Source organism: Schistocerca cancellata, chromosome 3 (assembly GCF_023864275.1).
Source record: "Schistocerca cancellata isolate TAMUIC-IGC-003103 chromosome 3, iqSchCanc2.1, whole genome shotgun sequence".
Lineage (NCBI taxonomy): Eukaryota > Metazoa > Arthropoda > Insecta > Orthoptera > Acrididae > Schistocerca > Schistocerca cancellata.
The window spans coordinates 783,689,628-783,706,367 of NC_064628.1; the positions used below are offsets into that span (position 1 = coordinate 783,689,628).

The window sequence follows — 16,740 nt, forward strand, 5'->3', positions numbered from 1 at the left end:
CGCTGCGGTCCGGTCCCAGGTCGACGGGCACGTGCACCTTCCGCCGACCACTGGCAACAACATCGATGTACTGTGGAGACCTCACGCCCCACGTGTTGAGCAATTCGGCGGTACGTCCATCCGGCCTCACGCATGCCCACTATACGCCCTCGCTCAAAGTCCGTCAACTGCACATACGGTTCACGTCCACGCTGTCGCGGCATGCTACCAGTGTTAAAGACTGCGATGGAGCTCCGTATGCCACGGCAAACTGGCTGACACTGACGGCGGCGTGCACAAATGCTGCGCAGCTAGCGCCATTCGACGGCCAACACCGCGGTTCCTGGTGTGTCCGCTGTGCCGTGCGTGTGATCATTGCTTGTACAGCCCTCTCGCAGTGTCCGGAGCAAGTATGGTGGGTCTGACACACCGGTGTCAATGTGTTCTTTTTTCCATTTCCAGGAGTGTATTTGTTGAGATGACCAAGGAAGGACTTTCAGAAGGGGGAGGGGGGGGGGCGGGATGAATACGAAATATCTCCACGTAGGCTATGCCACCAACGTCAAAATTGCGTTGTCATTACAACTGGGATTTGACAAAGAATTCACCAACCGACCACGGCATAACAGCCCGGATAATTATAATGGACATGACATTTCCGGTCGTGAAAGTCTACATTTGGTAACCATTAGTATTATCTGGAGGAAACAGAAGAAACAGTGTATTTAAGAGTTCCTTTTTTAGAATAGGGAGAGCGTGGTATTAATTTTGCAGTGAAGGGACGACTTACAAGTGATTATGCTGTAAGTGATGAGGAAATGCGTGAAGCTGTAGGCCCAGCTGGTGAGAATGACGCCCGAGGACGACAGCAGGCCGCCCGTTATAGCCACCTTGCGGTAGCCGAAGCGGCGCAGCATCGGACCGCTGAACAGGCCTGCAACAAACACAGTACCACTCAATCATGAATTCCCTCCTTACGTGCGAGGCAATTCCTACACAGGGTGCAAAGCAGCCTATGTAAGAAAATACACATAAAGTAAAAAAAAAAAAAAAAAAAAAAAAACGCCGCACCACGGAGGAATTATCCGAATGGGTAGGTGTGATGTAAATGTACAGACAAACAAATGATTACTGTTTCAGAAAAACTGGATGATTTATTCAAGAGAAAGAGATTCATGAATTGAACAAGTCAATAATGCAGTGGTCAACCTCTGGCCCTCAAGCATGCAGTTATTCAGGTTAGCATTGATTGATAGAGTTGTTGGATGTCCTCCTGGAGGAAATCACTCCAAATTCTGTCCAATCGGAGCGTTTGATTGTCAAAGTCCCGAACTGGCTGGAGGGCCCTGTCCCTAATGATCCAGTTGGGGAGAGATCTGGCAGCTTGCTGGCCAAGGTAGAGTTTGGCAAGCACGAAGACAAGCAATAGAAATTCTCGCCGTGTGCAAAAGAGCATTATTATGATGAAAAGTAACCCTAGGGCGGCTTGCTATGAAGGGCAACAAAACGGCGCATGGAAGGTCGTTGATGTACAGCTACGCTGTGGGGTGCTGCTGATGGCAACCAAAGCGGTTTTACTACGAAAAGAAATGGCACCCCAGACTACCACTCCAGGTTGTTGGGTCATAGGATGGGCGACAGTCAGATTGGTATCCCACTGCTGACAGGGACGTCTCTAGACTCGTCTACGGGTAGGAATGTCATTGACTGGAGTAGCAGTATTATCAGTGATGAGTCCCGTTTCGAGTTGAGCTCCAATGATCAGCGAAGACGTCTCTGGAGAGGCCCTGGACAATGTTGGGATACCAACCCGACCATCACCCACCATGCAGCCCGACAAACAGGAGTGATGGGCTGGGGTACCATTTTTTTTCATAGCCTTACCCCATCAAATGTCTCAAATGGCTCTAAGCACTATGGGACTTAACATCTGAGGTCATCAGTGCCCTAGACTTAGAACTACTTAAACCTAACTTAACCTAAGGACGTCACACACAACCATGTCCGAGGCAGGATTCGAACCTGCGACCGTAGCAGCAGCGCGGTTCCGGACTGAAGCGCCTAGAACCGCTCGGCCACAACGGCCGGCTCTGACCCTTCCGTTGTCATTCACGGCATTTTTCTACAACAGATATTCTACGACCCACGTCGTTCTGCTATTCCAGATTGTATACCAATTAGGTTCCTTTCGGACTATGCTGATGCATTAGCTCCATACTTAACAATCATATACAACCGTTCTCTCGACAAAAGATCCGTATCCAAAGACTGGAAAGTTGCACAGGTCACACCAATATTCAAGAAAGGTAGTAGGAGCAAGCCACTAAATTACAGGCCCATATCGTTAACGTCGATATGAAGCAGGATTTTAGAACATATATTGTGTTCGAATATTATGAATTACCTCGAAGAAAATGATCTATTGACACACAGTCAACATGGGTTTAGAAAACATCGTTCCAGTGAAACACAACTAGCTCTCTATTCACACGATGTGTTGAGTGCTATTGACAAGGGATTTCAAATAGATTCCGTATTTCTGGATTTCCGGAAGGCTTTTGACGCTTTACCACACAAGCGGCTCGTAGTGAAATTGCGTGCTTATGGAATATCATCTGTTATGTAACTGGATTTGTGATTCCCTGTCAGAGAGGTCACAGTTCGTAGTAAAACAGAAGTGATTTCTGGCGTTCCCCAAGGTAGTCTTATAGGCCCTTTGCTGTTCCTTATATATATATATATATATATATATATATATATATATATATATATATATATATATATATATACGATTTGGGAGACAATCTGAGCAGCCGTCTTCGGTTGTTTGCAGATGACGCTGTCGTTTATCGACTAATAAAGTCATCAGAAGATCAAAACAAAATGCAAAACGCTTTAGAAAAAATATCTGAATGGTGGGAAAAGTGGCAGTTGGCCCTAAATAACGAAAAGTGTGAGGTCATCCACATGAGTGCTAAAAGGAACGCGTTAAACTTCGGTTACACGATAAATCAGTCTAATCTAAAAGTTATAAATTCAACTAAATAACTAGGTATTACAATTACGAACAACTTAAATTGGAAGGAATACATAGAAAATATTGTGGGGAAGGCTAACCAAAGACTGCGTTTTATTGGCAGGACACTTGGTAAAACAGATCCACTAAGGAGACTGCCTACACTACGCTAGTCCGTCCTCTTTTAGAATACTGCTGCGCGGTGTGGGATCCTTACCAGATAGGACTGACGGAGTACATCGAAAAAGTTCAAAGAAACTGGGCATGTTTTGTATTATCGCGAAATATGGGAGAGAGTGCCACAGAAATGATACAGGATTTGGACTGGAAATCATTAAAAGAAAGGCGTAACTTATTTCGTTGCGACGGAATCTTCTCACGAAATTCCAATCACCAACTTTCTCCTCCGAATGCGAAAATATTTTTTGGCACCGACCTACATAGGGAGGAAAACCACGATAAAATAAGGGAAATCAGAGCTCGTACGGAAAGATATAGGTGTTCATTCTTTCGCGCGCTATACGAGATAGAAATAATAGAGAATTTTGAACCGTCTGCCAGGCACTTAAATGTGATTTGCAGGGTATCCATGTAGGTGGAGACGTAGAGGTAGATGTACTTTCAGCTTGCTACGGTTTACCCTCAAACCATAGTCTGCAATCGTCCGACTGCACCTTCCATTCATCATGTCCTGAAATGTTTCTTCAATCAACGTGAATATTAACCTCTCGAAATTTTCTTTCAGTTTCTTCGGTGGGTCTTCGATATATTGATTGAACAGTAGGTGTGGAAGACTTCATTCATCTCTTACATCAGTTTCAATCTAAGCACTTCATTCTTGGTCTTCCGTTGTTATTGATGCCTCATGCTTCATGCGCATGTTATGCATTCGCCGTATTTCTCTACAGTTTACACCAGTTTTTCTCATATTTTCGAACATTTTGCACCGTTTTACAATATCGAATGCTTTTTGCATCTCGACAACTACTACGAGTGTGTCTTGATTTTTCTTAAGTCTTTCCACCATTGTCGAGTGCATAATCAGGACTGCTTCTCTGATTCCTGTACATTTCCTAAAGCTAAATCGATCGTTATCTAACACATCCTAAACTTCTGTATATTATTCTTGTCAGCAACTTGGATGCATAAGCTGTTAAGCTGAATGTGTTATAGTTCTTGCACACACCTGCCGCTGAAGTCAAAAATGGCTCTAAGCATTATGGGACTCAACATCTGACTTAACATCTGAACTAAGCTAAGGACATCACACACATCCCTGCTCGAGGCAGGATTCGAACCTGCGACCGTAGCATCCTCGTGGTTCCAGATTGAAGCGCCTAGAACCGCTCGTCCACAGCGGCCGGCTCCACTGCAGTCTTCGGGACAGTGTGGATGATATTTCTTACGAACGTCTGACGGTACGTCTCCAGTCTCATAGATTCTACATATATACTTGGAGAGTCTGTTTGTTGATAATTGTACCAATGATCTTGAAATTTCGGAGGGATTTTATCTAGCCTTCTGCCTTATTTGATCGCATGTCTTCCAAAGCTTAAACTCTGACTCTGATACTAGATGCCCTATGACTTCTGTGATGCGGATTTAGGCGAGTTATACGGCCGCCCAGAACTGGGAGCAGGTAAGTAGATGCATTTGTCTGTACAGTTCTAAGCTAAGCCGGCGGGCCTAGGGATCGAGAGCATGGCGTGTACAAAGGCTGTCGGCCGGGCGTGGCTGAAAATGGGAAAACCGTACGGAGAATCTGGACAGCGTTTACTCGCTTAACCGAAGGATAGGCGATACGGGAAAAATAGCAGTCTCCGAGACAGTCTGAAACGTGCCTTCTTACAGCGCTTAGATATTCGACAGTAAAAGACAGCCAAATAATATCTGCATCCAATATTTTCAATACCTTTAAAACCACAGAAGTTAATGTTTTGCAGTGAGTAACTATTTACACATTGAACCTCTGAATTAACTACTTTTAAATGCTTTATGCGATTTAAACAAAAAAATTTCAGATGATGGCATTGCACAATAGCTGTCATCTCTGAAAACTACGTATTTGTATCTGTTTTATTTCTGGATTTATTAAGATTTTTTAATATATTTTCATTATGCAAACTTCTGTCAGAGCATCATATTCTCAACAATAACAAAGCAAATGAATGCACCATGAATACTTCATTTCCTCTCATACTTGTGTACTTATTTAACAACTATGTTACTATTTTTCTCATACATTCATTTAACACTTTATTACACCAGCTAATACAAAATGATGGTAATTTAAAAAGTGGTCAGTCGCATGTGTTAGCTGACATATCCTTTGGAAACTGGGCCAAAAGATGATTCTGTCAAGCAGATGTAAATATTTGTTTAAACAATATCTAACGACAATCTGTTGTTATTTAATGTCAGCGCATTTGCACAAGAATACTGGCTTATTTATTTATGAAAAATCACTCCGTCTTCAGGCCACGAGTGGCCTACCGGGACCATCCGACCGCCGTGTCATCCTCAGTTGAGGATGCGGATAGGAGGGGCGTGGAGTCAGCACACCGCTCTCCCGGTCGTTATGATGGTATTCTTGACCGAAGCCGCTACTATTCGGTCGAGTAGCTCCTCAACTGGCATCACAAGGCTGAGTGCACCCCGAAAAATGGCAACAGCGCATGGCGGCCGGGATGGTCACCCATCCAAGTGCCGACAACGCCCGACAGCGCTTCGGTGATCTCTTGGGAACCGGTGGATCCTCTGTGGGAAGCCCGTTGCCTTAATTATTTATGAGCAAACCTTTATTTATGTTTATTGTGCATTGTGTGAGTGTGACCGAATGAATATGACGTTTCATTATTTTAAGATATTAGTTCAGTCCGGGAAGTCGTCAGGTTGAGTCAAATCATATCTGTGGAACTTAAGACCGATGTATTTTTGGTGAAGTGGCCTTCAGCCTATGGGAAAGCACATAGTAGAGGAACACCACTGGAGTCAAGTGGGGACAGACACTTTTTCGAGTGAAGAGCTGAAGGAAGCGATCTGGGATATTTTTCGTTTAGACCTTGAAGAAGACACTTTGATGTTGGTTGTGGAAGAAAGCAGACCTATCTATGGTAACGTGCACGATTCGGTCGTACGGCTGATTGATTCCCGAGCGGTGAACGGCAGCGAGAATACTCTGAGTTTTTCCGATTGCATTACGGAACTGAAAATAGGCAGAGTATGGGTTTCTAACTGTTAATTCGTATGTGTTAATTTGTAAATCCTCATTTTGATCTCTTGAACTATTCTGAGCTGGTGAATATTTTGTATATTGTGATCACGAGTGGACTTAGTATTCATATATCTTGGATGACTAGTGAGCTTGGGGATTTTGCTCCCATTCTCGTAACACTTCCAACGCAATTCTACTGCATTTGATAAGGTTATTTTCTGTCTGTATTTTAACTGTATATAATGGGACCACTTTCCGTTTAGCTGAGATATACTTTCATGAATTAAAAATATTCAACAGGATTCTCTGTCGTCTACACCAGCTACAGACGTAAGAATAGAACCCTTTTTGTTAAACTACTCCTTCATCTTTTATTTAATATTTCTATGTATTTTATTAATTCGAAGTTATAATCAACGCATAGACTATTTGACTGTAGGATCACAGCAACGCATTATTATTTGCAGCGAGTTGGCCGCTATACGTGAAAGCAGACGGGCGCAACTCGACCGTATGACTACCCCTTTAAACAAAGCCGTGTACAACCCAGTTACCTAATGTGCGGGCAACATCAGATAAATTAGCAATTGGTTTACTCGTATGGACTGCTGGTTAGAGATCAACTACTCAGAAGAAAACCGTTCGGTAATGTGGAAATATTGACTCTCATTTCGTCTTCTACCACGTCATCAGACAGTTCCTCACCCTCGTAGATTCCTTCAGTGCGCTTCGTTCTCTCGTAGACCAACAGAAGTATTTCTTCTGTTATCCAAGATTTTTTCACAGTTGCACTGCTTTTATGTATGCTTGTCCGTCCAACGTCCGACATCGCCCCTTTTGGAGACATACATTCGTCTTCAGGCGAACTGCCTACTGTGGTATTCACTATCGCAATATCTTCAGCGTTACAGAACTTTGAACGCATCTCATTATTCTTCAGTACCTCATTATTGCACTTCTTCCCACACTGATTCATCCGGACGAGTCTTTTAGCTTCTACATTTTATCATTTCAAGATGTTGATCGGAGTTTTTACCTGCTCATCGATACGCATTTAAATCCAGTTATTGAATTCGAAACTCTGCCTGACCAAGATGTAATCCGACTGAAATCTTCCTGTGTCTGATGGCCTTTACCAGGTGTACCTCCTCCTCTTGTGATTTTTGAACAGCATATTCGCTATTAATAGCTGAAATTTATTACAGAACTCAGTCACTCCCTCTCCTCCCTCGTTCATACTACCAAGCCCATATTCTCCCGTAACTCAGTATTATAATCCTTCCCCTACTACAGTGTTCCCAACCACGAATGATTATTGCATTATCATCTCGTTTTACATGCTGAATAACCTATTCGATATCGTGATATACTGTCTTTGTTCTTTATCTTCCGCTTGTGATGTGGGCTTGCTTACCTTACTTTTTGTTGTTGGGTTTGCTTTGCTGTCGATTCTGATGAGAATAACACTGTCACGAACCGTTCACAGTAAATCATTCTCTGCCCTATCTTGTTATCCATAACGAATCCTATTCCAGATTATCATTTTTTTCTGGTCTTGATAGTATCTTATATTTGTCTGACCAGAAATCCTTATTTCCTTCCTTTTTCAATTCGCTTCACTGTGCCTTACCATATCTCTATTAAGATTTTCTAGTTCACCTATGACGTCGAAACTTGGGACATTCCCAGCTTCGAGCTTTTATTAGTTACTATGTATGTTTTTCATGGTCACCTACCCCTTAGCGGTCCCCTCCCGCAGATCCGAATCTGGGATTAATACGGATACTCTGCCAATGGAGAGATCATCCTAACTTGTTCCGTAGATGTAGGCTGTGTGTCCTGAATGCAGTGGTTTCCATCGACCTGTGCGTTTTCATGTCGTTGATCATCACTGATTCTACCGACCACTTTTAGGGTCAGTTCAACACGCCAAGGGCGAAAGGTTACCCTGAAAATGTATGTGCTCCTCCGCCCTCTTTGACAATGCCTCTGGCAGAACGGGGCTAACTCCGTACATTATAAGTTTTCGGCCATCACTGCTGACGATTATTATACAGAATTTAAGCCGTGGCTTGGATACAAGGGAGGACCCAGAACGTTTTGATTATTAGTGAAAAATACTACCCCATTTTTATATTTTATTTTTCATGTTTTTCGTGTTTTCTTAGTTTAGGGCTCCCCTTCAGCGCCGACTTTCGCTCACCTTTGATGCGTTCCCCAACTTGTTTCATAACTACAACAAGTGGCGAATGTTTTTCTCTCCACTGAATATCGTTACGTCTTGTTAAAACAAATAACTTATTGTTAATGCTTAATGTTCTGCAAAATTACATTTACGTGATCACGGACCGGCTTTCGACTTCTGAGACCATCTTAAGGTGACAAATGAATACCGCAAACATAGATAAATATGATGGGCGACATACACAGAAATTACACTTCTGGCCATTAAAACAGTTACACCAAGAAGAAATGCAAATGATGAAAGGATATTAATTGGACAAATATATTATACTAGAACTGACATATGATTACGTTTTTACGCAATTTGGGTGCATAGATCCTGAGAAATCAGTACCCAGAACAACCACCCCTGGCCGTAATAACGGCCTTGATACGCCTGGGCATTGAGTCAAACAGAGCTTGGATGGCGTGTACAGGTACAGCTGCCCATACAGCCTCAACACCATACCACAGATCATTACGAGTAGTGACTGACGTATTGTGACGAGCCAGTTGCTCGGCCACCATTGACCAGACGTTTTCAATTGGTGATAGATCTGGAGAATGTGCTGGCCAGGGCAGCAGTCGAACATTTTCTGTATCCAGAAAGGCAGGGTACAGGACCTGCAACATGCGGTAGTGCATTATCTTGCTGAAATGTAGGGTTTCGCAGGAATCGAATGAAGGGTAGAGCCATGGGTCGTAATACATCGGAAATGTAACGTCCACTGTTCAAAGTGCCGTCAATGCGAACAAGAGGTGACCGTGGCGTGTAACCAATGGCACCCCATACGACCACGCCGGATAATACGCCAGTTTGACGAAGACGAATACACGCTTCGAATGTGCGTTCACCGCGATGTCACCAAAAACGGATGCGACCATCATAATGCTGGAAACAGAACCTGGATTCATCCGAAAAAATGACGTTCTGTCATTCGTGCACCCAGGTTCGTCGTTGAGTACACCATCGCAGGCGCTCCTGTCTGTGATGCTGCGTCAAAGGTAACCGCAGCCTTATGGTCTTCGAGCTGATAGTCCAGGCTGCTGCAAACGTCGTCGAATTGTTCGTGCAGATGGTTGTTGTCTTGCAAACGTCCCCATCTGTTGACTCAGGGAACGAGACGTGGCTGCACGATCCGTTACAGCCATGCGGATAAGATGCCTCTCATCTCGACTGATAGTGATACGAGGCCGTTGGGATCCAACACGACGTTCCGTATTACCCTCCTGAACCCACCGATTCCATATTCTGCTAACAGTTATTGGATCTCGCCAACGTGAGGAGCAGTGTCCCGATACGATAAACCGCAATCGCGATTTGCTACAATCTGAACTTTATCAAAGTCGGAAACGTGATGGCACGCATTTCTCCTCCTTACACGAGGCATCACAACAACGTTTCACCAGGCAACGCCGGTCAACTGCTGCTTGTGTATGAGAAATCGGTTGGAAACTTTCCTCATGTCAGCACGTTGTAGGTGTCGCCACCGGCGCCAACGTTGTGTGAATGCTCTGAAAAGCTAATTATTTGCTTATCACAGTATCTTCTTCCTGTCGGTTAAATTTTGCATCTGTACCACGTCATCTTCGTGGTGTAGCAATTTTAATGGCCAGTAGTGTATGTGTACAGAAGGTACAAAAATGATAAAGCGTTTGCATGGGACAGAACTACATTTTTTGTCGTAAATAAATAATTACATTAACTAAAAATGGGATAAACAAAGTTTTTATGTGGTGATACAGTTTACGACTGATGAGAAATAAGATGAATTTACTGCTTTAATCCAATTTTTGTAACGGAAACTTTATTTAACAAAGGGAAAAATGGAAACTGAATCTGATACTTTAGTACTAGGCTGGCATTCTGTGTCCCGTGATCGTTGATTTCCAGTATTTCCAGTAGGTTCATCTTTCTATTTTTCTTGACAGAATGTAAAACTTCACATTCTGCATCATATGAATAGTTTACGGCTGAGAGATGACTAGCGAAGGTTGAATCTTTCTTCTTTAATCTCCAGCTTCTGTAATATTCACATACCTTAATTGCCACATTTCGGCTTGACTGACCAATATATACTTTTTCACACTGGTCGCAAGTGATTTTATGTACACCACTCTCTGTGCCAAAGCTTTCAATTTCTGTTTGTTATTGAATAAAAATTTTTGTGACGTTATTGATATTACAAAATTGTAATAAGACGTCTGGTTCATGTATATTCACAAATTTATGATCTTATCCTTTTTTCCGATCTTATTTGAAATGTTTTAAATTGCTATTGCATAGTAGTATATGTCGTGCTAACACAATTAACCCCTGAAATTAAGAAAAATGCTTAAAATTACTGCACTACAAAAAGATAAATTTTTTGTTTATGTGAATACATGTTATCATAATTGTTCTCTTGTGCTGTTGAGTGAATTTCAGTTTCTGTAAATTATTTTCGATTTAATGTTCTATGTTTCGATCTTAATGCGAATATATCTCTACTTATGTACTTTGGATCGAGGTTAACTGAGTGCGAGTGGGTTTATGTTTTCTGACGGGAAGGAAGGAAGGGGAGATGTAAAGTTTTTCTGTAGTTGCGTACAAATAGAATGCATTCCGCTGAGTGGTCATTGTAAATTGAAGGCAGCAAGGCATCTAGAACTATTAAAAATGAAAATTACATACGAATCAGTTTGTCGTCTATGTTATTTCAAGAAAAACGTCAACCTATAGGATTTACAGACCTACAAGAGAACCTGTGTTTCAGACGGAAGAAATCCAAGCAACAGACTGAAGGAAATCCTTAAAAAACAAGATGAGTTTTTTTCTTTAAAACTACCACTAGATCTGGCCAACAGTATTTTGACTCCATGAATATTCATTATAATTAACGGTCTTCCAATTGTGCGTAAGAAAGCAGGTCGTTAAAAAGTGAAGGTCTGTAGTTGCGAGACTTTAATTTTTTTGCAGTATTATCTGAAATCTTGCCAATATAGGGAATTTTGTACCACATTTTGTACCTACCTGTTGAGTGAGTGGCTGGCGCAAATAAGCGGTGTAATTTTATGCATTTTCCTAATATATTATCAATCAAGACAGAGCTATAGCCACAGCTGGAAGTGATTTCTTTGCTGGTTTTTAGTTCTGTTTGAAAGCTGATTTAGGTAATGGAACAGATATGTAGGGATGTACTTTTGAATAGAAAGCTGCAAGTTTGTGGCTGTTTGAATGTGAGGAGCTTGCAGGGAGTACCGTATGGGTAGCTGTGGTTTTTCTGTAAGTGCTAAATACCTGTTTTCTTGTACTAATATCCATATTAAGACCCAAAAAACTTATAGAAAGCCTCTGAGTCCCACTATAAACTGAATCTTCCTGTGTTGTGAGTTTAAATGCTGGAGTAGTATATGTAATTGTCTAGTGGTACCAATTCACAAATGTAGCACATCATCGACATATCTGGAACGGTACTTAATTTTTTAATTCAATGGCTGTTTCTGTGCGAAAATTTGTTCGAAATTTTCACCGAAAATTTCATTTATTATAGGGCTAAGAGGTGAATCCGTAGCTAGACCATCAGACTGACTATTATACTTGTGCTTTACAGACATTTGGTTGGATTATGTCATGTCATTCTACAGGATTTACTGTGGATTCGTATAAAAGATCTGTTAATATTTTTATAGACTCATCAGTAGAAACATTTGTAAATAAGTTAGTAACATCGAACGATAGCGGTTTATAAATAGATGATTTGCATATCTTTAATATTGTCAACAAGAGCCATGAATTTTTGATAGCAAACTTAGGTTTAAAATTAGTTTTCTTTTTAATGGTATAATAAGACTTCTTGGTTGGTAGGTAGTATGAAGCAGAAAAAAATAAGAATACTGGGCGTATTTGAATACCATATTTGTGTAATTTGGGTAAGCCAAACCGACAAACACATAATACAGAATGCCAGTGTAGTATTAAATGATAAGACTCAGTTTCCATTTTCCCCTTTGTTACATTAAGTTTTCGTTACAAATACTGGATTCAAACTGTAAATACATCTTATTTCGCATCTGTCGTAAAATGTATCTCCAGATAAAAACTTCGTTTATCATTTTTTTTAGTTAATGTAAGTGTTTCTACGTGACAGAAAACGGAAAGTTTTCCTACGTAAACACTCTGTCATTTGCGTATTTTCTGCACAAATGGTATCTGTGTAAGTCCCAATAATGTATGTGTTTGTGACATTCAGTTCTCACCTGAAGATGGACTGAGAAGCGGAAACCCATTTGAGACCAAATAAATATAATTTTGCAGAAAATTAGAAATTTTTTTCTCTTCTTTTTAATATTATGATGTTCTGCGAAGCACCGACGGAAAATTCGGCTAATGGAAATAACATCTTCTGAATGGAATTATGTGTTCTCCAAAATGTATTAACCTGAATAGAGAATAACTAAATAAACAAACAACAGGGTTTAGCTTCTTTCTTAATTGAATAAAAGCTCTTCATTCACTCTGAAATTTGTTCTTAATGAGATTATTCAAAATTAAAAATTATAAAATTTTCTTGCTGATCAAGTGTACCCCTAGAACACAGGTATGTCCCAGTTACGAGAGCCTGTTAAAGATACATACGTTAGGTCTTCATAACCAGCTACTGATAAATAACAAAGCACGATTCCTAGCCTTCAAAATGAACAGAAATCATTCTTCTGTGTAATCCAGCATCCTATTGCAAGATATATTTACTTACTGTTCGGAGAAATAGCAATTCACTTCACTGTCGAGAGATTTACCAAGCAAAGGAAGTAATTCTCTTGTTAGCCCTACACCGTCGTGTTGCCGTTCACAACAGGCTGTAACATGGTTCGGTCGAACGAAAACAGAGCAAGGACTTACTTACATATTCAGAACAACAACATGCGGTACTGGCATCAGTTTGTAACACGAAGAACATTTGCAAACAGGAGGTCGTGTAACATGAAACAAAACATCTGTAAAATGTTCGGTAGGTACTCGAATGTACGACTGAGATCTTCAGTAAATGCAGCAAGGCATCAGGGGTTTTGAACGTCAAGTAGGTGGAGGTCTGTCGACGTATCCTGAATGGTGACAGAGGCCAGACAAAGTCTTCCGACGAAGTCCGCCACTAATTCGGATACAGTAACATGCGCGACATGTACAATATTCTTCGATAGCAGCAAATGTCCCAATGTGTGGTCAGGTATTCTACGTTGTCAGGCCATGGGTAACCTTGAGTGATCTTATAGTTTCTGAACGTAGCAGTCAGATGAAGCTTAACGGCGTTGTTGTCTTGGAAATACATACGTCTAATATGCAGAGGCACGTCATTTATGACTTCCAACGACACTCCTTCGACGGATACGAAATATCTCTGTCGTTTGAGATAAGAAAGCAGAATGTATCGTCCAGTCAATCTGTCAGATGCAATGTCCAATAACACATTAACAACAATCCAGTCTTGAAGAGGAATGTGAGCCTTGTGGCTTTATGAGCGATATGCCCGCCGCCGGTATAGGCCATCTTTCCGGCGGTGTGAGCAGAGCGCAAGCTGCCGGCACCTACCGGGCCGATCGGGAGCGAGAGGAAAAGCTCAGGAAGATGGAGTGATTTTGCTTTGGGACGCAGAGCAGTAACGGCGTTTTGGGAACTGTGGCGGACAGCTAAGGTCCGGTGTCAGTCAGCAAGCAGGACACGTCCAGAAGTGGCTGTTTACCCGGGTGACGGCGCCGTGGCAAATATCGCCGGCGTGGAAAGAGACGTTACTGGGAAGCCGTTGGTGTTGTTTCTCCGCTTGCTTCACGTCTCTTAGCATCAGGATCTGCGGCGGGTGGCTTCGTCGAACAAGCAAGAGGGTAAGGGCCTCCTTGCTTGTTCTGTAAATTGTGGTCGGAATCCGCTACTGGGCTCTGTGCGGTTGACTGTATTTTGTTGGGCGGCCGTCGCTACTCCTACTTAGTCTGGCCTGCAATGTGTTCATTTTAATTGGTTTAATAACTAATGCTTTAAGGTGTATGTGGTGTGATCATTAACATTTACGAGGGCCTGGAGTGCTGAGACATTCCTTTGTAGATCCCTACTGTCAAGGTTTAACGGCCATTGAAAGCTGTTTGCTGGTCCTTGTTTATGTAGCGCCTGGTTATTGTATCTATATTACACCACGGAGTTAAGATGGCCAGTCGCTATAGCGTGTCTGAGAGACGCGGCCGGCCGGAGTGGCCGAGCGGCTCTAGGCGCTACAGTCTGGAGCCGCGCGACCGCTACGGTCGCAGGTTCGACTCCTGCCTCGGGCATGGATATGTGTGATGTCCTTAGATTAGTTAGATTCAAGTAGTTCTAAGTTCTAGGGGACTGATGACCTCAGAAGTTAAGTCCCATAGTGCTCAGAGCCATTTGAGAGACGCGTGTGTAGTTTTGAAATCAGTAGTTTCCTAAATTCTTACCAGTTATTGAGAGGCCAGTTGTTATTGTGTGTTTAATGGCTTGAAACGGATTCTACTGATAGTGGTACTGGAATTCCTTGAATGACAGTAGATCGATATTGTAATTAATTTCATGTAGTAATTTTACTGATGTGTTGTAATGAGCTATTGTGTCAGTCTGTTGTAGATACCCATTAGTTCTGGGATTTTCTCTCGCCCATTCGTGACAGTTGCTGCTCCCGTCTGGGGGTCCATGTCGAGCCTATATTGGAAACAGCTGAATGGCCGGGCGTCCGTTTTCCGAGCGTAGTTGTTGAATATCACGAGCTTGTTCGCTCACATGAAATTTTATATGTTATATGCTAAATTAACTGAATTATTTTAGTAATAACAATTACTGTCGTAATGAAGGAGTACGTTAGTTATAAAATTTAACCCATTTCAGTAAATGTATAATAGGCCATAAGTGCCGAGTGTTTAAAATTGAAATAATTTATTTTCACGTGAATGGTAAATTTTAAACAAGTGTGGCAATTTTAAACATGTGATGGTTATATTAGTCAAGTTCTCTTGTTTAAAGGTACCAAATAAAATGTTAGGTGCAACTGTCGATGGTGATTGCCTGATGTGTTACTTTGGTCCAGTCCCGCCACTCTACAGCCTATTGTGCTGAGTTGGTGTCGTTGAGTAAAAGGTGTAATTACAAGTTGTCTCGACACTTCAGAATGGTTCATGTAACTCGCGGGTTATGTGCTACCAAAGCATGCATTATGTTGGTGCAGCAGCCTTGATAAGTAATTTTATACTCGTCACTGTCTTTGAAGGGCCATGTTACGACATATTACAAGTGTCTTAGGTAGCCCCTTCCGTAGACTGCGTATTACATACATCTGCACAAGTATAAACTAATTTAATTTTCAAGAAAATTCACTCAAACTCGGGTTTATACGTCGTGTATGGGCAGGTGAATTGTCTTTATCTCCTCGTAAGAACTCGTCTTCTGTGGCGGTATTACTTAGATTTCGTGTCCCATATATCTTATACACGTTCTCAGGTACATTGCTTGTTGCACAGAAGTTTTGAGTGTTTGATATTGGGAAATGAGTCTGGGGGAGAAGCGAGAACAGTATAACATCACGGGAAACCTTCCGCTGGCCTCGACATCCATGCACGAGATTTGTCCCATGCAACAGTTAGCGTAACGATACGCACTCTCTCCACAATCATTCCCATATGTTCGCTTTCGTTAAATTACGTTGCACGTACCATATGACTGCTGGTGAAACAAAGTTTTCCTAGTGCTCTATTCCTTCCAGTCAAAGAGCCGAATAAAACGGGGTCGCTGCTTCCAACAGCTCACGTCAGTAATTATAGCTTCCTATTGTCAATATGTTCTCTACGTCTTTTAGCAACTCGGACGCACATTTTAGCATTACTTTGCATGTTCCACATAACTGCAACAGCATGTAGCTCACAGGAGCCACATAACCGCAACATCACATAGCTCACAGCAGCTACAGCAGAAACTTACCCAGTGTCATGCCGAAGGCGGAGTTGACGTTCATGATGACGGAGATGTCTGTGGCGGGCATGTTAATCTCCTTGAACCTGTCTCGGTATAGCAGACCGAACGACTGCATGATGGGCACCATAATGAACTGTGGGAAGAAAGCAAAGTTCACTCATAAGTAAAACGGTTCTGTGCAGTTAACACAAATTCTGTGCTAATAATAGTAACTAACAATAATAATAACGACAAAAACAAATAAAAGGAAACTAAACTCTATAGTAATATCGAATTTGCAGAAGGTAAATACCGTATTTATTAGTTTTCCTGTTTATACAGGGTTATTACAAATGATTGAAGCGATTTCACAGCTCT

At 41.8% G+C, this 16,740-nt stretch overlaps 1 protein-coding gene across 2 annotated transcripts in view; it reads right to left on the reverse strand.

The window, feature by feature from the left end:
* LOC126175835 (uncharacterized) overlaps positions 1-16,740 on the reverse strand; it is a 288,518-nt gene that overhangs the window by 92,007 nt on the left and 179,771 nt on the right. For both annotated transcript variants that reach the window (XM_049922837.1, XM_049922836.1), the window contains exons 3-4: positions 16,390-16,516; positions 770-913 (exon numbers count right to left, since the gene is read on the reverse strand). In XM_049922837.1, coding sequence (XP_049778794.1) covers positions 770-913; positions 16,390-16,516 — 271 coding nt within the window. The remainder of the gene's footprint in view (positions 1-769; positions 914-16,389; positions 16,517-16,740) is intronic.